The 25,014-nt window shown below is 45.2% G+C and overlaps 2 protein-coding genes across 3 annotated transcripts; both read right to left on the reverse strand.

Annotated features, from left to right (window-relative positions):
* Nucleotides 1-2,521: 2,521 nt before the first annotated feature.
* LOC135554518 (immediate early response gene 2 protein-like) lies at nucleotides 2,522-3,980 on the reverse strand. Its single transcript, XM_064986858.1, has one exon. It carries the CDS (start codon nucleotides 3,836-3,838, stop codon nucleotides 3,269-3,271), a length of 570 nt encoding a protein of 189 aa, XP_064842930.1. The 5' UTR covers nucleotides 3,839-3,980; the 3' UTR covers nucleotides 2,522-3,268.
* Nucleotides 3,981-5,817: 1,837 nt separating this feature from the next.
* nacc1a (nucleus accumbens associated 1, BEN and BTB (POZ) domain containing a) lies at nucleotides 5,818-24,644 on the reverse strand. 2 transcript variants are annotated; one of them, XM_064986865.1, is made up of 8 exons: nucleotides 24,516-24,644; nucleotides 16,778-16,930; nucleotides 16,131-16,388; nucleotides 13,712-14,327; nucleotides 13,458-13,628; nucleotides 10,634-10,739; nucleotides 10,123-10,220; nucleotides 5,818-9,955 (listed from the first exon to the last, which is right to left on the reverse strand). In XM_064986865.1, exons 2-8 carry the CDS (start codon nucleotides 16,901-16,903, stop codon nucleotides 9,663-9,665), a joined length of 1,668 nt encoding a protein of 555 aa, XP_064842937.1. In that variant the 5' UTR covers nucleotides 16,904-16,930; nucleotides 24,516-24,644; the 3' UTR covers nucleotides 5,818-9,662. The 2 variants fall into 2 exon arrangements, with proteins under 2 accessions (XP_064842937.1, XP_064842938.1); XM_064986866.1 differs by lacking the exon at nucleotides 24,516-24,644 and adding an exon at nucleotides 23,343-23,997.
* Between the last annotated feature and the right edge of the window lie 370 nt (nucleotides 24,645-25,014).

The following is a 25,014-nucleotide window of genomic DNA, read 5'->3' on the forward strand; positions in this document are numbered from 1 at the left end:
GGCCCAATCCTCCTGACAGAGCTGGTGTAACTGAGTCAGGTTTGTAGGCCTCCTTGCTCGCACATGCTTTTTCAGTTCTGCCCACAAATTTCCTATAGATTTGAGGTCAGGGCTTTGTGATGGCCACTCCAATACCTTGACTTTGTTGTCCTTAAGCCATTTTTGCCACAACTTTGGAAGTATGTTTGGGATCATTGTCCAATTGGAAGACCCATTTGCAACCAAGCTTTAACTTTCCGACTGATGTCTTGAGATGTTGCTTCAATATATCCACATAATTTTCCTTTCCCTCATGATGCCATCTATTTTGTGAAGTGCACCAGTCCCTCCTGCAGCAAAGCACCTCCACAACATGATGCTGCCACACCTGTGCTTCACGGTTGGGATGGTGTTCTTCGGCTTGCAAGCCTCCCCTTTTTCCTCCAAACATTACAATGGTCATTATGGCCAAACAGTTCTATTTTTGTTTCATCAGACCAGAGGACATTTCTCCAAAAATTACAATCTTTGTCCCCATGTGCAGTTGCAAACCGTAGTCTGTCTTTTTTTATGGCAGTGTAACAAGGTTCTTCTAACTCCTCCTCTGACGAAGAGGTGGAACAAGGATTGGACCAAAATGCAACGTGGTTCGTCAGATACATCTTTAATGATGAAGAAAACACGAACAATACAAAACAACAAACGTCGAAAACCAAAACAGCCCTGACTGGTGCAACAAACACAGAGACAGGAACAATCACCCACAGACACACAGTGAAACCCAGGCTACCTAAATATGGTTCCCAATCAGAGACAATGACTAACACCTGCCTCTGATTGAGAACCATATCAGGCCAGACATAGAAATAGACAAACAAGACATCCAACATAGAATGCCCACTCAGATTACACCCTGACCAACCAAAACATAGAAACATACAAATAAACTATAGTCAGGGTGTGACAGGCAGTTTTGGAGCAGTGGCTTCTTTCTTGCTGGGTGGCCTTTCAGGTTATGTTGATATTGGACTTGTTTTACTGTGGTTATATATACTTTTGTATCTGTTTCCTCCAGCATCTTCACAAGGTAATTTCCTGTTGTTCTGGGATTGATGGGATCTCTAGGAGACAGAACAAGTCTCCTTCCTGAGCGTCATGACGGCTGCTTGGTCCCATGGTGTTTATACTTGCGTACTATTGACCCACTGGAATTGTGATACAGTTAATTATAAGTGAAATAATCTGTCTGTAAACAATTGTTGGAAAAATGACCTGTGTCATGCACAAAGTAGATGTCCTAACCGACTTGCCAAAACTATAGTTAACAAGAAAATTGTGGAGTGGTCAAAAAACAAGTTTTAATGACCCCAACCTAAGTGTATGTAAACTTCTGACTTCAACTGTATGCTGAGCACTTGTTGGCTGCTTTTCCTTCACAAAGAAAGTAGAGGTTTTTACACTTGGAACCGGCAGGTTTGCTCGACCTTATTTATGGTTTCCTCACACATAAAAGTGGTGGAAATAAGGAAATTAGTGAAGGTCATTATACAGCATATCTGCAAACACACCTCCACCACACCTTCATTTCTTACATCTCCACCTAGAACGAATTGCAGGTGCTATTCTCATTCAATTCAAGGTCAGAATAAGCATAGAGAAAAAAGTGCATACAAAGGGAATTACTTTCTATTTACATGCGCTTAATTTGGTTCGGAATCGGTCCCCAGCATTGCAAAAACAAACACCCATTTGTAAACCCTGATGAAAGCAGCTCCAGGCAGCCCCTTATTGCCGTTTCACACAGTCTCTTTGTCTGATTATCCGACCAGAATCTTGGTCCAGATGCATGGGCCAGTCGTGCAGTCATGCCCAGATTGTGATTGGGGTGGTCAGGCCGATGCCCCTGCATGCCACTAGGAGAACAGTGTCCCATGTCTGACTGTACTCCACAGCTGCCAGGGTGGCACAATAGACCCTCTCTCTCAATTTCCCCAAGGTGAACAACAAAAGTGATACATTGTACCCATTCCTAATGTAATTTCATGACCGGGAAACAGTGTTTGTCCTGCGTCCCATTCTTTACAACAGCATAACCTCCTGGAAATATAACCTGTGAGAGAGTGAGAGAGGGAGAGAGAGAGAGATAATAGCGATGACACAGCGTGCTTCCGACTCATCACACCCATTGCTGTTTCCTCTCCACATGCTCCATGGGGCAATATTCTTACTACCCTTGTTTCTTTAGTCATGTGGACTCCATACCACACCCACATCCGCCCAACCACTGGGTACAGATTTTTTATTTACGTTTGGTTGAGTTGTCAACTAACGTGAATTCAACAAAAATGTGACCATGTCATCAGGATTTAAGTTAAACGTGTATAAAAGAAATCCAACCAGTCTTCCACGTTAAAACAGATTTTTGGGGGGTTGAAATTAAGTGGAAGCAACGTTGATTCAACCAGTGTGTGCCCAGTGAGCACCCATGTCATGATGAAGTTTCCACAAGGCAACAACAAGTTAAAATGAAACAAGAAAAGGGTGAAGTTCATTATAAAAGGTTTTAATAAATAAAACTGAGGTAGTGTCATTGGAATGGTGTTTGTTTCACAGTTTTGGTTATCAGTGTGTCGACACAATTCATTTTGGTTCCTATGGAAGAAAAGTTCCACAAAAGTTCCAATTAATGTACAATTTCAAATTAACAAAATATGTGAATGTATCATACCTTAGAACATTCAGAACATTTAATGGATCAATTTATGTAATAGGTCAAATGTTTGGATTACTCGGACCCACAGCAGTGATTAATAGCAAATAGTTGGTCTAGTATTTCCAGGATCATGGCGCACGTGTAGGCTATAAAAGTCCTTGAAACCAGCACTATTCAGTCGGTTTAGGCTTGTGCTGTGTATAGTATTCAGTCCTTTTCAACCAGGCCCAGCCCTAGAAAGTATTAGACCAAACAATGTTCTTCCATCTCCCTCGTTTGGCGCACAGCCAGCAGGGAAAGTCACAGCGGGAGAGCATGAACTCTTTTACCGTAACGATCAGTCACCTCTTTCACAAAACAAGTTCCAATTTTCGGAGAAATCTCCACTGAGTTCCCGGGACAGCCCCGTTTCCAACGTTAGAGACCACAGCGTTCTATAGTGTCTGAACGCATATGCGGCCTCCTGTCTCTCTACCCAGCTCATACCCGGATAGTTTTGCCCATGACGCATTCCTCCTGCTCGGTCACAAAATTGTATTTCTGAACCCAAATCAAAGCAAACTCTTCATTGTCCCTTCAAAACGCTGCAATGGCTCTTAACATGGGCACCTGTGTAGCCAAGGAGTCCCCACCGACACGGTAGCAGTTCACAGAGCTTGGTATGACGGTATTTCTCCCTTGCTCAATTTTCGCTTTCTTGCAGGGGAGGAAGTCGGGCTCCGCGGCCGCCTTGCGCCGTCTCTTCCTGGCGTTACGGTCAGGCCTCGACGGGCCCCGGTTCTCCTTGTCTTTTCTACCTGCTGTTACACTGCGGTGCAGCGGGTGTGAGTTCGTTTCGTCCTCGGAGGATACTGCAATCTCCTGGGGCTGCGGGGTCGCGGGTAGTCTAGACAGAGACGAGGAAACCTCCCTCTCCAAACGATCTCCAGTTGTTTCCTCCATCGGCGACTCTTGCTGGATCGGCTCTGGTGCTTTCGTGGTTTCACAACTGGCCTGCGATGCGTGGTAGATATCCCGGGCGGACTGCATTACGAGCGTGAGCAGCAGGCTCCGGTGGAGACGGTGTCCCCCGCGCTGGGCGCGCGAGCTGTATAGTTTGCCTAGAGCATGGACCATAATCCTCTTGGCCTCAGCGCTGACCTCCATGTTGTTGCTTATTGTTGATTTTAAGACGTTTAGAGACTCTTTAATTTGATTGCCACAACTTTGGACCCTACTTTACCGTTAGAGCCTAGATTCTCCAAACTTCTCACACACACAGACGTGAACGTGCCTGTACAGCCGCTTTATTATATCTTCGCTGACGTCAGTGGCTCGCTGTCATCTGAGAGGTGTAAATTCTCCCATGAGCTCCTCCTATGCCAAAAGCCCCACAAGAGCTGCGGATAACATGTGGTAGCCTCCTACACTACTATTTATGACCAGACACATTTACATTTACATTTAAGTCATTTAGCAGACGCTCTTATCCAGAGCGACTTACAATAGTACACATGTGTAGGTTGTGTTGAGGCTGTGTTTATTTGTATGAGGCTGTGTTTGTACCACATTTGTTTGCATAATTGTGTAATTTGAACAACCGAATATGAATGCAAATCTGACTACTGTCAACAGGTCATACACTGTACACTAGGCTAATGAAAAAACAGAAACTGAGAAACCAATGAAATTCATAAAATATCAGTGCCATTTAGTTGTTGCATTGTCTTACTATCACTAGGCTAATTGTGTGTGTGTGTGGCATATATTATTAAGTGGAAGGGCATTGCACTTAGTTTTCTTGTGTAAGTGGACTGCTGCTTACTTGAACATGTCTCTCTTGCAAACTAGATTAGCCTCTAGGCTAATTAAAGGTTACATTTTTAAAAATGCATTTGAGACTGTTCCAATTTTTTTAATGAATCCTTTGAACAAAAATGATATGGCTAAAAGAATAACAGCCATGCCTCAATAGCCTTATATTTATGGTCAAGATCACCAATCAAAGACATTATATAATGATTTTCTTCTTGGAAAAGCTATGTTGATAAATTACACTTGAATCTTCATGTTTTTCTTGCTTCACATTACTATAACATTACTCCCACGGAGGCTGTTTTTCAGAGGGGTTATCAACAGATGCCCAAAAAAGTACATCCGACGGGTAACCGAGGCGCGCGCACTGCCGTGGAAAACCCATGACGCCTAGGAGACCCTCGCTTCCATTGGCCATATAAAGTGCGAACCATTAGGGATTGCATCAGAACACAGCTCCTTATTTGGTGTTGTCAAGACTGTGCGCTCTGCTTCCCTGAGCCCAAATATGGGCATCGGGAGCGTGCTTAATCCAGTGGTGGCGCGTTTTGGGGTCAACTCAACTCATCTATTTTGGGATGCACATCTGGCAGCAAGGATGCTGCTGGAAATCTGACATTGATGAAAGGAACAAGCAAGCCATGCTGCTCAGTGCTAATCAAACTATCAGCCAACTGTCTCTGGATTGGCAAAGAAAACTCTCCCATAGCAAGCTTTCATTCATTTTACAACTTGTTCTCAACCTGGTTAAATAAAGGTGAAATATATATTTTTTTGCATGACTTTTACATGGTTTCTTCAAGATCTAATACTTTATATTACATGAAAGGTAAACTAAACACTGAAATATAATGGTGCAGTTTCATATACATTCATCCATGACAATGACAGACCTATGCCTTGTTCTATTAATAGAGAAAGACCCGTTCAGACTGTGTTATTGTAATTTAGAGACTTTGTTTTGTATTCCATCAATTCAAAATCACACCTCTAGTATTTCCTGTCCTATCCTCCATCTGGACTCTTTGGTTCAATATGTCCCTGTCCAATATAAGTTGTATGCATCATTTCTAAGTCAAGGTCCAAATGGAACCAAGAAGCATTCATTTGAGGAGCTGTGATTTGATTCACTTACTATGCACTCCCTTGCCCACATTCCATTTGGTGCTCTCACTTTAAAATTGTCCATCTTCATTATTGCCAAAATCACCACCACAGAGTGAACAGACCTTTGATCATGTGTAAATACAGCAGGGAGCAAACCTATAATTTACAAGTCAATATTGACAGTGGTACAAATATTTGGGAAAAAGGAGCAAGGTCACAAATCATTTGTTACAAACCTTTTATTAAGATAGTTTTTTTTAAATTCATGTTGACATTTATCTTTGTGATTTTTCTTTACAGTAGTTAATGTGCAATTACCTTGAATAATATTGGGTCACAGTTAAGGGGTTTCAAAGTTATTGGCACTTGGAAAACAATGAGAACAGAATGAGCACTGGCGCTACAGGGTCACAGAGGGCAAGGAGCAGGGGCAGAAACATTGGGGACACTACTGCACTGGTTTCAATAAGCCGTTTGTGGGTATATACCTCATGCTGAGAGTGCACGACTAACAATTAAACTTTAGTGCCTCTATGTATAATATACAGTATATATCTATACATATATTCATATTTATATATGTATATGTGAAAAAAGGTCCTTCTCCAAGCCTATATACACCACACTGGACACTGCCTTTGTCCATCCTCTTGAGATGTGTGTGTTGGGGGAGGAGGGACATCGACCTGTAGGGATGGAGGATGGATCAGCTTGAACTGTCCTGTCCCACACAAACAAACATTCCTTTCTGTTCCTATAGTCTTGTGCTTCAGAGCTAAGAGAAGTAACCCTCTCCAAAACACGCAAAACTGAACTTTGATCACTTAGTAACCAACTCAGTCATTGACTATGGTCTGTGGGGGAAATACTGTCATCTGGTGGTGGCTCCAGTACCACATGTAAACAGCAGGTGGTGAACAAGACTGGATCTGACAGTGTCCATAATATCATGGGATCTGTTCAGCAGGGTGAAATCAGACCATGGTGTATAGGTTCAATAGCAGGTGCAAAGTTTGTAATTCAGACCTCTATAGCGCCACACACCCACTACTACCCACCCATCTCCCCAAAAATCATTCCCCCCAATAGACAAGAGACAGTACAGTGCCCTAGTCTTCCCATCACCCCTCCTGGAAGAACCTCTCATGGAGCCCTCATCACAAACAAACAATGAAAAAAATATACAGTTCTCTGTCTAGCTATCGGTGCTCTGTCTAGCTATCGGTGCTCTGTCTAGCTATCGGTGCTCTGTCTAGCTATCGTACAGTTATCTTTCTTTCCTTTTCAATTTTTTCTTCAGCAAGAAGTTGGTAAATCATTCACCACCTTCAATTAGTAGCATTTCTTTAAGGTCTTTACAGTACACGTTTCTTTAAAGAAAAAAGAAAACATTAGCAATACAAGAGAAAAAAGAAGAAAAAAACATACTAAAAATTAACATTCTGATGGAGAGACAGTCTACAGCCATGACACCTCTCTCCCTCCCTTCAGTCACACCAACTCAGTAGCACATTAGGCCAGTACTTTAAGACCAAAGCAACCATCATCCTCCTCCTCTGACCTGTAGGCCAAATGCATGCTGGGAGCTCACACACACACACACACACACGTCTCCATGACGTCTCGACAACACGCAAGACCAAGTAAAAAATAAAAAATATATTAAACGGTCCTCTTTCATCGCTTCCACACTGTTACACAATCACCCGGTTACACAATCACCCTACATAGGAAATCGCTAGACGAGCGTAGAAAGAAAGTCAGCTCAACGGTCCCAATATTTACAACTGGAGTCATCCCAGTGCATCCCACATCCACAGATCTGAGACGCAGGCTATGTTCCAATAGTCTCTAAATGCACCCTTCCTTAAGTCCCTTCCCTGAAGTGCTGACATCAAGGAAAGGGAGGAAGGATGCCACTTAAAAGTATTTGAACAAGGCCATGCCTTTGCATGACCCTTGGGTTGATTCTCCACACAACACATCAAAACCTTTTATCAAAGGTGCAGGAAACATGGGTTCATCCCATTTAAAAAGGTGCTTCACCTCCCCTTTAACATATCCACCATTGTCCATCTTGGATTTACCAAGCGTGAGAGTTAAACAGCAATCAGGAGAGAAATGTCATGCATAGAGTGGACCTGCTTCTCTGCCATATGGAGAAAAGTGAATTGTGTCCACTCTATACATCACTTTTCTATCTGAAGGTGTCTCACATCTTTTGGATTGCAAAGGTGTATGGAAGATAGTGTAGGTCATCGTTCACAAAGACAAGTGTCCCAGCAAAGGGAGTCTTAAACCAATCCAAAACACTACCAGGTGGAGGACACACACGTAAAAGCACACTCACTCACACACACGCACATCCACGTAAAGCGCACTCACACACATTAATCGCACAGGAACAAATATACTTTTCAGTCACATTCAAGAAATGAACACAATTGCTTGCTCTCGCACATATGAGACGGTTTAAAACACACCAACATACTCCACCGGAATGCCAATCCCCCTGACCTCACCCCAACTCTCTTTGGAACACGTGTGTGTGTGTGTGTGTTACAACTCTGTCTCAAGCTGAACGACCTGCCACCTTTTAAACCCCATTCTACTCCCTCCTTCCCAACATCAACATAAGCAGGACCCACCGCTGCATATCCATGTTGATTAAAAAAGGCACATTCCATTATTCCAAATGTTTTCCGGACATTGAATCACTACCTCATGATGTGTAATGATGTCAGTAGTCTGCTTCGGAGCAAGTCACTAACCAACAGAGGAGGGGTTAGCTAGCTAGCACGATAGTTGCAGCAGTCCACCAGTTGATTCAAGCTGTGCATTTTTACATTTAGCCGTGATTTCCGAGTAAGCAGTTTAGCTAGCATAGTAACGTCGCTAGCTCGCTAGCAAGCATAACATAGTCAGTCATCGTTGTGAACAGCCACATAGGTAGGCTTCCTTGACAATTTCCATAGAGAAAAAGGACAAGAATAAGATAATAAGCTATATTGGATTGCTGCAGGTAGAAAGTGCCCAATTCTGTCATAAAAACAGATATTTTTCAGTTCAATAGTTTGTCAAAACAAAAAACTCAAAAGGCCCTACGTTAAGACTTTTCTGGCCACTTGATCAATACCATATTTTTATGCAAAAATAGCACTTTTATTTATTTGCTTTTAAATCTTATTTTTCGGAGCAGGACTTTCTTTGCAAAAACAGCTGTTCAAAATACAACAAAACAACAGATTTAAAACCAATCCCTCTCTTTCTCTCTGTACACAACAACAGTTGTATAAATACATATTCAAAAAAATATGACCGTCTTTTTCTGCTCCCCTTGGATTTCTTTACAATTACAGGTTGTACACCTGTAGTCCTCATCTCTGGATCCATGTTTCAAACAGAGAAACGAGCTGTGATCAGAAAAGCTACAAGAAGAGAGACATTAAAACTGAGGGCATAATCATTTTGTTCTGGTCACAGAAGGGTGTTGGGGTAGGGGTCTTTCTATCGCTCCCTCTCTCCCCTTTTCTCTTTCTCTCATTCTAGAGAGAAACTACAGTCTCTCTCATATCCATAGAGTAGTTATCTTTCTGTCGGTTTGTTTTTCCTCAAGAGGTTGGGATACAATCCTTCAGACTGACATTGTGCAATGCTGCTGACATCTACATTCAAAACCAGGGGAATGTGTTTTGATATGGAGAGGCAGGAATTTGGTTAATAATAAAAAAAATAAAAAAAATAAATAAAATAAAAAATACTGCATCCCCACAAACCCATCACCCTTCCTCTACCCCCATACTAATATACAGCAGACACCATACTGGAAGTTACGATTGCTTGGACTCTCGCTTTCAAAATTAAAGCATAACTTCCTGGTTAACATCCTGGTAACAACCCCTGTTTCCCCAAGCAACGTTTCAGAGTCACATGTCGGAGGTGGAGGATCAAAAGGCCAAAGGTCAGGGGGATGGGCTACACCACCAGAGGAGAAGAAAGGAGTACAGGGAAATATAGGTATTCATCATCAGCATCGTGTTCTAAACACTTCTGTCCTCCACCTCCCCATCTAAAACAAAGTGCCTCCGTCGCTGCCCACCCCCTGCAGCGACTCGCCGGACGAGCCACCCATCTCGGCGCCCTCCAGGGAGTTGGGTTCAAAGCCTGGCTCTGCCCCTAGGGCGTCGGCCTCCATCTTGGCGTCGGGGAGGAAGGCGGAGTACGCGTCGCCCTCGGCCATGAGCAGCTTCAGCTTGGGGATCCAGCTCTTGCGGACGACGCGGCGGGCGTTGGTGCACATGTCCGCCGCGATGGCGTTCATCTCGCTCTCCTTGAAGCTCGTGGCGAAGTTCTGGCTGTAGACTGATGGAGGGAGGAGAGAGAGAGAGGGGAGAAAGGAATGAGGGGAATAGAGAGAGAATAAGAGAGAAAAGAGGAAAAGACCAGAGTTAGGATTGATGAGCCCAATCATAAATCAGCCGTTCATTTGTACGAACAAAAAGGAACTTGTGTTGAAGTGAAACACTCACATTTGACTGCGTGCAACACTCTGTTGTCCAGGGGCTTGCGGCTGGGGTCGTTAGTGGAGGAGCGGATTCCTGTTCCACAGCTGTTAGCCAGAGTATTCCTGACAAGGAGAGAGTATAATGATACCTTTATAAACATACAGACATCCATCAACTGTTCACACACAGTCAGACGTATAAACACACGGTGGCAGGCAGGCACACACACACGTATAAACATACACACCCACACTTGTCAGACGTATAAACACCCACACTTGTCAGACGTATAAACAACCACACTTGTCAGACGTATAAACACCCACACTTGTCAGACGTATAAACACCCACACTTGTCAGACGTATAAACACCCACACTTGTCAGACGTATAAACACCCACACTTGTCAGACGTATAAACACACACACTTGTCAGACGTATAAACACCCACACTTGTCAGACGTATAAACACCCACACTTGTCAAACGTATAAACACACACAGACACGTCAGATGTGTGAGAGAGACACACTAACCTGTCGAAGAAGGCAGCCAGCAGCCTCCTGAGCAACACCTTGTGTCTGGTCCCTGCACTCACATGACAGTTCATCAGCTGGGCTCGAGATATGAACACACACGTACCTGCAGACACACACACACACACACACACACACATTAGTGAGAATCATCAACAAAAACAAACACACAGAACAGTGTCACCATGAACTACTCCAGACACCACCCCTATTGAAATTCTACACACACAAACCTGGATATAACCCTCATACACCATCTGTAAAACACACACAGACACGTCCTGTTTACACACACAATATCAAAGAAGAACACACACACTGAAACATAGACCCAAACACCCATCCTGGGTCTGACTCAGCATAATAAACAAACAAGCAGCAGGCCAAACAGATGGGAATAGTTGACTGTAGTCCACATGTAGACTGACAGTGGACTCTAGGACAAGGTGGCAGTGGAACGTAACATAGGCTCCCAGAGAGGCCTCGACCTGGCTAATATTAACCACACTGGCACATGCCTCATCTCTTACATACAGTCACCTCACAGTAAGGATCACTCTCAGTGTACTGCAGAACCAGGCCACGTCCCATTCCACTAGTCATGTAAGGACCACTCTCAGTGTACTGCAGAACCAGGCCACGTCCAAACTAGTCATGGGACCACTCTCAGTGTACTGCAGAACCAGGCACGTCCCATTCCACTAGTCATGTAAGGACCAGTCTCAGTGTACTGCAGAACCAGGCCACGTCCCAATCCACTAGTCATGTAAGGACCAGTCTCAGTGTACTGCAGAACCAGGCCACGTCCCAATTCACTAGTCATGTAAGGACCACTCTCAGTGTACTGCAGAACCAGGCCACGTCCCATTCCACTAGTCATGTAAGGACCACTCTCAGTGTACTGCAGAACCAGGCCACGTCCCAATTCACTAGTCATGTAAGGACCAGTCTCAGTGTACTGCAGAACCAGGCCACGTCCCAATTCACTAGTCATGTAAGGACCACTCTCAGTGTACTGCAGAACCAGGCCACGTCCCAATTCACTAGTCATGTAAGGACCACTCTCAGTGTACTGCAGAACCAGGCCACGTCCCAATTCACTAGTCATGTAAGGACCAGTCTCAGTGTACTGCAGAACCAGGCCACGTCCCAATTCACTAGTCATGTAAGGACCACTCTCAGTGTACTGCAGAACCAGGCCACGTCCCAATTCACTAGTCATGTAAGGACCAGTCTCAGTGTACTGCAGAACCAGGCCACGTCCCAATTCACTAGTCATGTAAGGATCACTCTCAGTGTACTGCAGAACCAGGCCACGTCCCATTCCACTAGTCATGTAAGGACCACTCTCAGTGTACTGCAGAACCAGGCCACGTCCCAATTCACTAGTCATGTAAGGACCACTCTCAGTGTACTGCAGAACCAGGCCACGTCCCATTCCACTAGTCATGTAAGGACCAGTCTCAGTGTACTGCAGAACCAGGCCACGTCCCATTCCACTAGTCATGTAAGGACCAGTCTCAGTGTACTGCAGAACCAGGCCACGTCCCAATTCACTAGTCATGTAAGGACCAGTCTCAGTGTACTGCAGAACCAGGCCACGTCCCATTCCACTAGTCATGTAAGGACCACTCTCAGTGTACTGCAGAACCAGGCCACGTCCCATTCCACTAGTCATGTAAGGACCAGTCTCAGTGTACTGCAGAACCAGGCCACGTCCCAATTCACTAGTCATGTAAGGACCAGTCTCAGTGTACTGCAGAACCAGGCCACGTCCCAATTCACTAGTCATGTAAGGACCAGTCTCAGTGTACTGCAGAACCAGGCCACGTCCCATTCCACTAGTCATGTAAGGACCAGTCTCAGTGTACTGCAGAACCAGGCCACGTCCCATTCCACTAGTCATGTAAGGACCAGTCTCAGTGTACTGCAGAACCAGGCCACGTCCCATTCCACTAGTCATGTAAGGACCACTCTCAGTGTACTGCAGAACCAGGCCACGTCCCATTTCACTAGTCATGTAAGGACAACTACTACAGTAGACTATAGTATACACTAAGAGTACCAAGCATTATGAACACCTTCCCGAATATGGAGTTACAACCCCCTTTTGCTCAATTTGTCGGGACAAGGGGTCAAAAGTGTTCCACAGGGATGCTGGCCCATGTTGACACCAATGCTTCTCACAGTTGAGTCACGTTGGGTGGTGGACCATTCTCGATAGACACAGGAAACAGTTGAGCATGAAAAACCAAGCAGTGTTGCAGTTCTTGACCCAAACTGGTGCCCCTGGCATTTTGTCTTGCTCATTCACGCTCTGAATGGCACACATACACAATACATGTCTCAAGGCTTAAAAATGCTTGTTCAACCCATCTACACCCCTTCATCTACACTGATTGAAGTGGATTTAACAAGGGAGATCAATAAGGGATCATAGCTGGTCAGTCTGTCATTGAAAGAGCAGGTGTTCTTAACGTTTTCTACACTCAGTACACCGCTTATACCCTATCTTCATTTGATCACTCTGTTTTTGCAGAGAAGATGCAAACTAGTGTATTCAAGGTTTAAAAGGGCTTCCATTTTAACATTGCAGACTTGATTTGCCCTAGCGGAAAATCTATCAACCCCTACAACATGTCCATTCATTATAGTCATCATAATAATTCACATTTCCTGTTGCTGCAGGATTAGTTTCCTGCTGTTCAAATTAAGATAGCACATCTTTAACAAGGCCACATTCCACTTCGGTCCCTAGACCCTTCTCTGACCCTTCTCCTACTCCAGTTCTGAAATGACAGAATGGATCCACACACACACTGACCTGAGACAAGCTCTAGTTTCTCTGCGGGGTCCCCCTCCTCGTATAGTTTGGGGTGGCAGCGGTTGCCTATCTGTGTGATGAGCTCAGCCGGGAGAGACGACAGGTCCTGGCGACCCCGCATACGACCCCGGGTCTCTGAGTGGTCCGGCAGGGCCTCCACACGCTCACCAGCTACCAGAGGGAGAAAGACGTGTGTTAGATTTGTCTGGTCTGACCTTATATATATATATATATACACACACACACGTCGGTACCTGCGGCGCCCACGTTGAGCATGCTGTACATGGTGTACATGTTACAGATCTGCCTGTACTGCTCCTCCGTCTGCTCCTCTGTCACCTCCTCCTCTTCCTCCTCGTCATGGTAACTGATAGGCGAGTCACTGGTGTAGGCGCTCATCGTGCCCGGGCTGGCGCCCTCCGATGCCACGTTGCCCATGGAGACCACACTCCCGTTGGACCCGCTGCCGTGACCCCCGACCCCTGATCCTATCCCCGCCCCGCTGGCCCCCATCCCCATGGCCAGTGCCCCCGAGCTCTGGATGGCACTCCCTCGCACAGACTCCTGGGAAAAGCGGGCAGCCTTCCTGGATCCGCCTCCACCTGAGCCCCCTCCACCCCCGTCTCGGCTGCTGCCGCCCTCCCACAAGCGCTTGGCCACAGGGGTGCACACCACCGAGTAGGGCGAGGCTTCTGATTGGTTGCCCTGCTGCTCTGTCTTCACCCGCGTTACGAGGGGGAGGGGGGTAAGGCAGGAGGCGGGGCGACTGCCAGTCCCCGCAGCAACAGTTTGAGTGACGGGGCTCTGGGGTTCGGAGGGCGGAGCCTCCTCGGCTTGCAGCCCCTGGGAGTCACAGCTGGGCGAGGAAACCTGGAGGAGGAATATGGAGAGAATACATTTATCAATAGTTTATTATGGAAATATAAATATACTGTATATGCAAATACTTGCAATGATTGTGATAATGGTTGTTTACGCATCTCAGTTGAGTGTACTGTTGCTCTGGAAACGCCTGGTAGAGTTCTGCTAAACACGTTCTAAATGTATCAGGGTTTCTGAACATGTGGCGCCGGACACTTGATCAGCAACATTTTCAGTTACCGGACATTTGAGAAAATTTACCGGACACATTTGCATTTGGTGCATAGCGTGATTAGGGTGTTCACCCACGGGGCTCAGAACGACAGCAATCACATTTAGAATACGGTCATTCATATTAACAGAACATGCAAGTGGAGGATGCAACGATGTGCGGTCCTTCTGATGTGCACTTCAAACACATTTACTTTTTTCCTCAGCCAACAAGATGAGTAACCAACAGCAAAATCACTAGCCTGTGTCAATCTAATTTAGTAGAAATGTTTAGGCTACCTATTCTATTGGTCAGCTTGTTGAGAATAAATAGCCTATTTCAAAACAGACTCTGGGCCAGTTGTGGGCCGATAGAGCCCAAATTCATCAGTAGGCCTAAGCTACATAAAACGCAATGAGTCTGAGGCAACAGATCACAACGTTTAGCTTAAAATGTCGATAAACTATTATTTCTTCACATTATAAGTGCAGCACTGTGCACAAGGCAGTAGGCTATGCACGAATGTTCGTTCCATAACGCAATTAGCAGGAAAACACCATTATCAAATGGTCGGTTTCATGTAACAGATGAAAATATCCGTTATAAATTTGGAACGAGAGGAGATCTAATAGGCTACTTTGAAGCAACGTAAGACATGCCGAAATGTGTATTAAAACATTCAGGTTTCAAACAATTAAGTATATGTTTTCAAAATGCATACTGCCTCCAGCTCATTGCAAAGTGGTGTGTGACGCGCTGATGAAGCCTGCCTTCAGTCGCCGTTTGACACAGCGTTCAAAGCAACTGAGAAATCTCTGACTTCTGACTTCAGTGCGTTCAAAAGACAACTGGGAACAGGGGAAAAAACAAGCTCTGACTGGGAAGTTCTGAACAGTCATCCAACTCAGGAAAACAGGCCTCTTTCCAGAGCTCCGACCTAATAATTTGACCTCGTATTTTAAGATACTGTACATACAAATATACTGTATACACGTACCAATTTACTTCCACTAAATTATGCAGATTACCTAAATTATGCAGATTACCCAATAGACCGATAAGCATGACCAGTCAAATGTATTTCCATCAATAAATAGCCTGAAAAGCTTTATTTCGCAATTGGATTTTCTTTTCTCCCTAGCAGTTGGCCGACGCAAATGTTATTTATCTGCATTATTTTTTTTATACGGACAAAAGCAAACTATTATAGGCTAACAGAAACCCTGGTATGTATGTGTGTATTATTCTAAGACCTCTGAATAAAGAGCACAGCATAACGGCACAACCTGTGGTCACTGTGTGTGATTGTGATGCAGGACAAGGCTCCCCTTTGAAGGAGGCCTCCTACCCTTAAAGGAAAACTCCACCCAAAAACAATGTTTTGGTCAAATGTTTTGCAGCCGGTATCACATGATGCAAAATGCATCCTAAAGTCTGTATTTCTGTATTTTGAAAGTTATATATCTTGAAAAGTTGATTGCTGACATGCAAAACATTTGGGACTATATCAACAATGGACTAAAATATCGTTTTTGGGTGGAGTTTTCCTTCAAACATGCTTGGGTTGTTAAAAAGGCTATATAAAACCCATGTATTATTACCTTGAGGAAGAACTCTGTGCCCTTCTCCATGATCTGCTGGATCTGCAGGAAGCCTGCAGTGTACATGAGGAGGAACTGGTCTCCCACTGTCATGCTGAGGCGGCCTGTATAGCAGAAGGCCAGGATCTGCTGGAAGCTCTGGGGCTGGACGGCCGGGGGGAGCTCCACCACTGTGGGGGTCTTGGAGCCGCTGCCTCCCCCAGTGCTGAACAGGTCCCGGAAGTAAGAGCTGCTGGCCGCAAGCACGGCACGGTGAGCCTGGAGGAGAAGGAGGGAGGAGTAAGAACATTCTATAGAGCTATGAGTTATATAAGGAATGTTTCCTTTGTTTGAACGATACATTTATTTTAAAACTGTGTGGATGATCTTTTGGGAGGTGCAAAATGTCATGATTCTGATCATTCAGATTCTGATCATTCAGATTCTGATTCAGTAATTTGATTTTCTCTGTTATTTTTCTAACATCAATAAATGTTGACCAATAATGGCAAGTCATGAAGGGCAACGGGATAATAAACTCATAAAAATCAATCCGTTACCGCCGGGATAGACCGATAGATAAATAATGGGTCTTGTACATCAGAACACTAAAAAACTAAATGTACATTATAGTACACAATACAGTAATTCACACAGTAATATCCCACCTTGAAGGCGTGTCCCTTGACGACCACGGAGACATCGCAGTAGAGCCCCTGGAGACGCTGCTCGTTCAGACACTCCAGGACGTTGTTGCCAAAGTTAGGAATCGCCATCTGAAGGGTCTGGGCCATGGTGCGCTACGCACACCACCACAGGGTCTGGAGGGAGAGAGATATCAGCAACATATTTTAAAAGAGCCAATTAAATCAGTTACCAATCTTCTGCATGAGGCTGACCCGTTTGTCCCCAACCTAATGAAGCAACAAACAGTAATGCCCTGTACTTAACCTATATCATGGATTCCGGCACCATTGGTACAATGAACAAAAATATAAATGTAACATGTAAAGTGTTGGTCCCATGTTTCATGAGCTGAAATAAAAGATCCCAGGAATGTTGTGCATAATTTTTGTATGTCTCTTAGTGGGCATTTCTCCTTTGCCAAGATAATCCATTCACCTGACAGGTGTGGCATATCAAGAAGCTGATTAAACAGCATGACCATTACACAGTTGCACCTTGTGCTGGGGACAATAAAAAGCCATTTAAAATGTGCAGTTTTGTCACACAACACAATGCCACAGATGTCTCAAGTTTGGAGGGAGTGGGCAATTGGCATGTTGAATACAGGAATGTCGACCAGAGCTGTTGCCAGATAATTGAATGTTCATTTCTCTACCATAAGCGGTCTCCAACGTCGTTTCAGAGAATTTTGCAGTACGTCCAACCAGCCTTACAACCGCAGACCACATGTAACCACGCCAGCCCAGGACCAGCTCATCACTGACCTTAACACTAGCAGACAGCACCCTCCAATGGACAAAACATGTTTAGTGATGATACCCATTTGGAAGCAACTGAAGTGAATCTAACAGTTTCATTTGTCATTCAGACAAAGTAAACCATTTTACAGTGTGTTTTGAGCAGAAAGGAGACCCTTAAAATACTATTTGAAAAGCCTGCTTTTCCATATGTAGCAAATGTCAATGCACATACACACGTCTTGTTCTGAAAAGTGAAAGCATATCACTTTTATCTGCTATTTATATAGGTCTAAAACTGTCTAAAACCAATTCAGAGATGTTATTTGATTGTAAAATATGTGTTTACATCTGTGTAAATATCCTACTCCTACAGTAATACAATGTGGGTTTGTTTGAATTGCCCATAACCTATTCTCTCAAACATACAACAACCTAAACCTGCAGCCCTCTAATACTTCATAGGCCTATGCTCTAAAGTCAATAGAAATGAAAGGTCTGTCATTCCTCTCGACAACATCATATAGAATGGCGTGTGTGGATGAAGAGGAGGAGACAAAGACAGTGAGCCACTCTGAACTATTAAGATGCACCCTTAAAAGGTTCAGTGTAAGCGCCTCCTCTCCCCTCCCACTATCTCTGAAGCTCAGCACAGACACCCACCTCAGCTAACCCCATAACAACCATAAACAGCACAGACACCCACCTCATCTAACCCCATAACAACCATAAACAGCCCAGACATCCATCCACCTCAGCTAACCCCATAACAACCATAAACAGCCCAGACATCCATCCACCTCAGCTAACCCCATAACAACCATAAACAGCCCAGACATCCATCCACCTCAGCTAAACCCATAACAACCATAAACAGCACAGACATCCACCTCAGCTAACCCCATAACAACCATAAACAGCCCAGACATCCATCCACCTCAGCTAACCCCATAACAACCATAAACAGCCCAGACATCCATCCACCTCAGCTAACCCCATAACAACCATAAACAGCCCAGACATCCATCCACCTCAGCTAACCCCATAACAACCATAAACAGCCCAGACATCCATCCACCTCAGCTAAACCCATAACAACCATAAACAGCACAGACATCCACCTCAGCTAACCCCATAACAACCATAAACAGCCCAGACATCCATCCACCTCAGCTAACCCCATAACAACCATAAACAGCCCAGACATCCATCCACCTCAGCTAACCCCATAACAACCATAAACAGCACAGACATCCACCTCAGCTAACCCCATAACAACCATAAACAGCCCAGACATCCATCCACCTCAGCTAACCCCATAACAACCATAAACAGCACAGACATCCACCTCAGCTAACCCCATAACAACCATAAACAGCACAGACATCCACCTCAGCTAACCCCATAACAACCATAAACAGCACAGACATCCACCTCAGCTAACCCCATAACAACCATAAACAGCCCAGACATCCATCCACCTCAGCTAACCCCATAACAACCATAAACAGCACAGACATCCACCTCAGCTAACCCCATAACAACCATAAACAGCCCAGACATCCACCTCAGCTAACCCCATAACAACCATAAACAGCACAGACATCCACATCAGCTAACCCCATAACAACCATAAACAGCACAGATATCCACCTCATCTAACCCCATAACAACCATAAACAGCACAGACATCCACCTCAGCTAACCCCATAACAACCATAAACAGCCCAGACATCCATCCACCTCAGCTAACCCCATAACAACCATAAACAGCACAGACATCCACCTCAGAACCCCATCAACCATAAACAGCACAGACATCCACAGCTAACCCCATAACAACCATAAACAGCACAGAAATACATCCACCTCAGCTAACCCCATAACAACCATAAACAGCACAGACATCCACCTCAGCTAACCCCATAACAACCATAAACAGCACAGACATCCACCTCAGCTAACCCCATAACAACCATAAACAGCCCAGACATCCATCCACCTCAGCTAACCCCATAACAACCATAAACAGCACAGACATCCACCTCAGCTAACCCCATAACAACCATAAACAGCCCAGACATCCACCTCAGCTAACCCCATAACAACCATAAACAGCACAGACATCCACATCAGCTAACCCCATAACAACCATAAACAGCACAGATATCCACCTCATCTAACCCCATAACAACCATAAACAGCACAGACATCCACCTCAGCTAACCCCATAACAACCATAAACAGCCCAGACATCCATCCACCTCAGCTAACCCCATAACAACCATAAACAGCACAGACATCCACAGCTAACCCCATAACAACCATAAACAGCACAGACATCCACCTCAGCTAACCCCATAACAACCATAAACAGCACAGACATCCACCTCAGCTAACCCCATAACAACCATAAACAGCCCAGACATCCATCCACCTCAGCTAACCCCATAACCATAAACAGCACAGACATCCACCTCAGCTAACCCCATAACAACCATAAACAGCCCAGACATCCACCTCAGCTAAACCCATAACAACCATAAACAGCACAGATATCCACCTCATCTAACCCCATAACAACCATAAACAGCCCAGACATCCACCTCAGCTAACCCCATAACAACCATAAACAGCCCAGACATCCACCTCAGCTAACCCCATAACAACCATAAACAGCACAGACATCCACCTCAGCTTACCCCATAACAACCATAAACAGCACAGACATCCACCTCAGAACCCCATAACAACCATAAACAGCACAGACATCCACCTCAGCTAACCCCATAACAACCATAAACAGCACAGACATCCACCTCAGCTAACCCCATAACAACCATAAACAGCACAGACATCCACCTCACTAACCCCATAACAACCATAAACAGCACAGACATCCACCTCACTAACCCCATAACAACCATAAACAGCACAGACATCCACCTCAGCTAACCCCATCAACCATAAACAGCACAGACATCCACCTCAGCTAACCCCATAACAACCATAAACAGCCCAGACATCCACCTCAGCTAACCCCATAACAACCATAAACAGCACAGACATCCACCTCAGACCCCATAACAACCATAAACAGCACAGACATCCACCTCAGCTAACCCCATAACAACCATAAACAGCACAGACATCCACCTCAGCTTACCCCATAACAACCATAAACAGCACAGACATCCACCTCAGCTAACCCCATAACAACCATAAACAGCACAGACATCCACCTCAGCTTACCCCATAACAACCATAAACAGCACAGACATCCACCTCAGCTAACCCCATAACAACCATAAACAGCACAGACATCCATCCACCTCAGCTAACCCCATAACAACCATAAACAGCACAGACACCCACCTCAGCTAACCCCATAACAACCATAAACAGCACAGACATCCACCTCAGCTTACCCCATAACAACCATAAACAGCCCAGACATCCATCCACCTCAGCTAACCCCATAACAACCATAAACAGCCCAGACATCCATCCACCTCAGCTAAACCCATAACAACCATAAACAGCACAGACATCCACCTCAGCTAACCCCATAACAACCATAAACAGCACAGACACCCACCTCAGCTAAACCCATAACAACCATAAACAGCACAGACATCCACCTCAGCTTACCCCATAACAACCATAAACAGCACAGACACCCACCTCAGCTAACCCCATAACAACCATAAACAGCACAGACATCCACCTCAGCTAAACCCATAACAACCATAAACAGCACAGACATCCACCTCAGCTAACCCCATAACAACCATAAACAGCCCAGACATCCATCCACCTCAGCTAAACCCATAACAACCATAAACAGCACAGACATCCACCTCAGCTAACCCCATAACAACCATAAACAGCACAGACACCCACCTCAGCTAACCCCATAACAACCATAAACAGCACAGACATCCACCTCAGCTTACCCCATAACAACCATAAACAGCCCAGACATCCATCCACCTCAGCTAACCCCATAACAACCATAAACAGCCCAGACATCCATCCACCTCAGCTAACCCCATAACAACCATAAACAGCCCAGACATCCATCCACCTCAGCTAACCCCATAACAACCATAAACAGCACAGACATCCACCTCAGCTTACCCCATAACACGGGCAGGGGGCCACCCATACTGAATGTGTCACTGTCAACTAGTCACTTTTCATAAAAGCATCCGATTCGCAAACTGATGCTATGGGCTATTATTGCATCCATTACACATGCATGTTCTAGCATGCATCTATGAAGTCACACGCAGTCACCTGCTTATAGACTACACACACACACACACACACCACACACACACACACACACCATTGACGGGGTGGATACTATGTGGCAGCATTAACAGACCGTTAGAATCTTCTCACCTAGTGAAACACAAGATTCACAAGAAGTCTGACTAACATATTAAAGGTGAAGTAAGCGTCCCAACATATAAGCCTGGTTTTGGGATCCAGCCAGCCACACTGGTAAAAGAAACAGCGTCTTTGTCTCCATCCCTCTCTCTTATGCCCTCTCGCAAAAACACAGATGCGCACTCACACACACCAACGCAAACAAACACACACATTCACACACACACACTAAACAATACTGCCTGTTTACAGTTTGGCAGGACACACACACAGAATAGAATAAAGCCTGGGTGTGTTTGTGGAGTTTGCACTGAGAGAGCGACCAAGGAGGGTAGGAGAGGGGCCTGAACAAGGGCTGTGCCCAGCAAAGGGGTTATGTCAGACACAGCAGCCAGGTTAGAAGGCAGAGAGTTCAGTTCACCCACTGCCTCACATCTCATTCGGGCAGTGGAGTCAGTCACAAAACTAGGTCACACAGTGTCAACATAAGTGCCAGTCTTTTCACAGGAGCCTCAAGAATGTTTTACCAGCATTTAAAATGCAGCCACAGCTTATGTGATGTTGTGATGGACCAAGGACCGACGTATTTGTGATCTTATAGAAAGTAAAAATATTTTCCAGTTTATCCACACTCCTAGACGATAGTCTGTGAAAACACCAACTGCTAAAATTAATTTAGATTGCCTTACAGATTATTAGAGAAGGTTGCATGGGTGGTGGCCAGCAACATACCACCCTGCATCCCACTGTTGGCTTGCCTCTGAGGCTAAGCAAGGTCCTGGTCAGTCCCTGGATGGGAGTAGGGGGCACTACTGCCTCTGGTCGAAGGAGATCCCAATGCCCCAGGGCAGTGATTGCCCTGTGTAGGGTGACATGTTTCAAATGGGACATTAAGCAATGACTCTCTGTGGTCACTAAAGATCCCATGGCACTTATTGTAAGAGTAGGGGTGTTATGTTAACCCCGGTATCCTGGATACATTTCCAAACTGGCATCACCAGCTTTCACACATTCACACCTTTTCTCTCCCCTTTAACAATATCCAGGTCATTGCTTTAAATTAGAACGTGTTCAGTCAATTTACCTGGTAAAATAAGGGTAAAAAAATAAGGTGCTGGCACAACTATTTTATAGGCACTTCCTGGTTTCAAAACCCATGTCTACTGTAAGGATATAGCTTGCCTGCTATAAATGTTGCCTACACACAATGCAACTATCAATTCAATGTTTACTTTTCTTATTGAACTACTACTATTGAACTACTACTGACCATCATTGAAATACATTATTCATCGTTTCAATGAATTCGAGTAGCATGCAAATTGATATAGGCATGCTCAAATTGATCACATCGAAAACTGTTCCCGAACCACATTCATTAAATACCAATTAAATTAAACAGTTCAAAGCAAACCTCTTAAGTGATAGCTAGCTGTTACTAGCTATAAATTGTATCTCCAGCGAGTTGCGTTTTGACCAGGATACAAGATCAAACCGCGGCGATAGCTGTCTGTGTACCGAGGTGACCGCCGCGCCGTGTGCCAGTCTGCCCGCTCGGAGTGCTCCACTGGCACGGGCCGGGGGGCGACAGAGAATGGCAGTGACTGCAGCAACACGCGATCCAGGAGCGCCACGGCGTTTGCCAGCTGTCAAAAAAAGTATACGGATATAATAACGAACTTTAATCAGTTTGAAAAGGTCCACATCTTTCGCTTTTAGTCCCGTCTTTCATTGCAATATACGCATCCCATCCACAGGCCTGTGAATCGGGTGCCTGTCAGGACTAGCTAAGCTAGCTAAACTAGCAAGCTAACATAGCACTGCTAAAATATTTTGGGTTCGCCCCAGCGCACCATCCACCTCATGCACTCAGACAACCGCACAGTATCCGCTGCTTCCGCGATTACCCACGAATTAAAAACAACCGAGTGTCACAAACTCTATCGATGAGGTTGACAGTTGTCCCACGGTGTCATCTATCGATTCTAAATCGTATTTATTTAAATATTTTGGGGATGGGGAAATGACTCCCACTGCTATACTCCATTTTACCGACATCAACAGGTCATCTCAGGACACGCAGCAGCTGAGGGCGAGCCAGACGGAACCAGGGCGGCACAGAACAGGGGTGTTTCAAGTCGGTAGACAAGACATCTATTTAACCACTTCTCAAGAATGTGATAGATGGCCAAAATATGTCTCTGAAACTTACAATTATTTTAATCGTTTAGCTCACGTAAATTCTTACAATTGACGGTACATAAACATATTTGATCGTGCACTGTAAAAAGTTTTCGATCATATGCGGAGGAGAAAGTAGCCACAAAGGCATGTGGGGCTCGGAAGTCGCAAACCGGTGAGGTGTTTAAAGTTTGTGATGGTGCCATCCTCTTACCAACCCACCCCCCATCGCACACCTTTCCCAAAACAATAGTTTACCCCCACGAAACATTCCGAACCCATCTGATATCTGCCCCAAACCGCGGTGCCAACTAGGGACACCGGTCTAGCCCCGGCGTCGTAGCCCACCGCCCCAGCATCCTCGTACGACCCCAGCAGACATCCTCATTCTCCAGCAGATACTCACCCCCGAGCTGGGAAACTGATCCAAAGCGTTTCAATGGAGGATTCGATAGCCCTCTCCCCGCAATATCTTGCTACAGGCAGCCATTCGTTGTGAGCAATGGCGAGACGCCGATCGCAGAGCTATCGAGGGCGGAACAGTGTCCCAGGGGATTGCAGAGCTCCGAGTCACCGATCGCGCAGAACAGAAAGACAAGCATGACGCGCTCATCATTCAATCGCATGATCGTCTCAAGCACAGCCTCAATTTGGGGAGACCTATCCCACGGCGTGATGTGTTTGCGCATTGGCACAGCAGCGTGCAGAAACCGCCTCTCTCCCTTCTCCCTGTGCTGTGTGTGAGATAGAAATGGGAAAGTAAGCTGTGTGTGTGCGTGCGCTTGTGTCTAGACTACATTAATTTAGGTGAACCTAGTGCGTGCAAATAATAAATAATCATGCCTGCAAATAACGGGTACGGGGAATCAAATAAAAACACATTTTGCTTAGAGAGATGGAGCCCT

This window comes from Oncorhynchus masou, chromosome 14, assembly GCF_036934945.1.
Source record: "Oncorhynchus masou masou isolate Uvic2021 chromosome 14, UVic_Omas_1.1, whole genome shotgun sequence".
In the NCBI taxonomy this organism is placed as follows: Eukaryota; Metazoa; Chordata; class Actinopteri; order Salmoniformes; family Salmonidae; genus Oncorhynchus; species Oncorhynchus masou.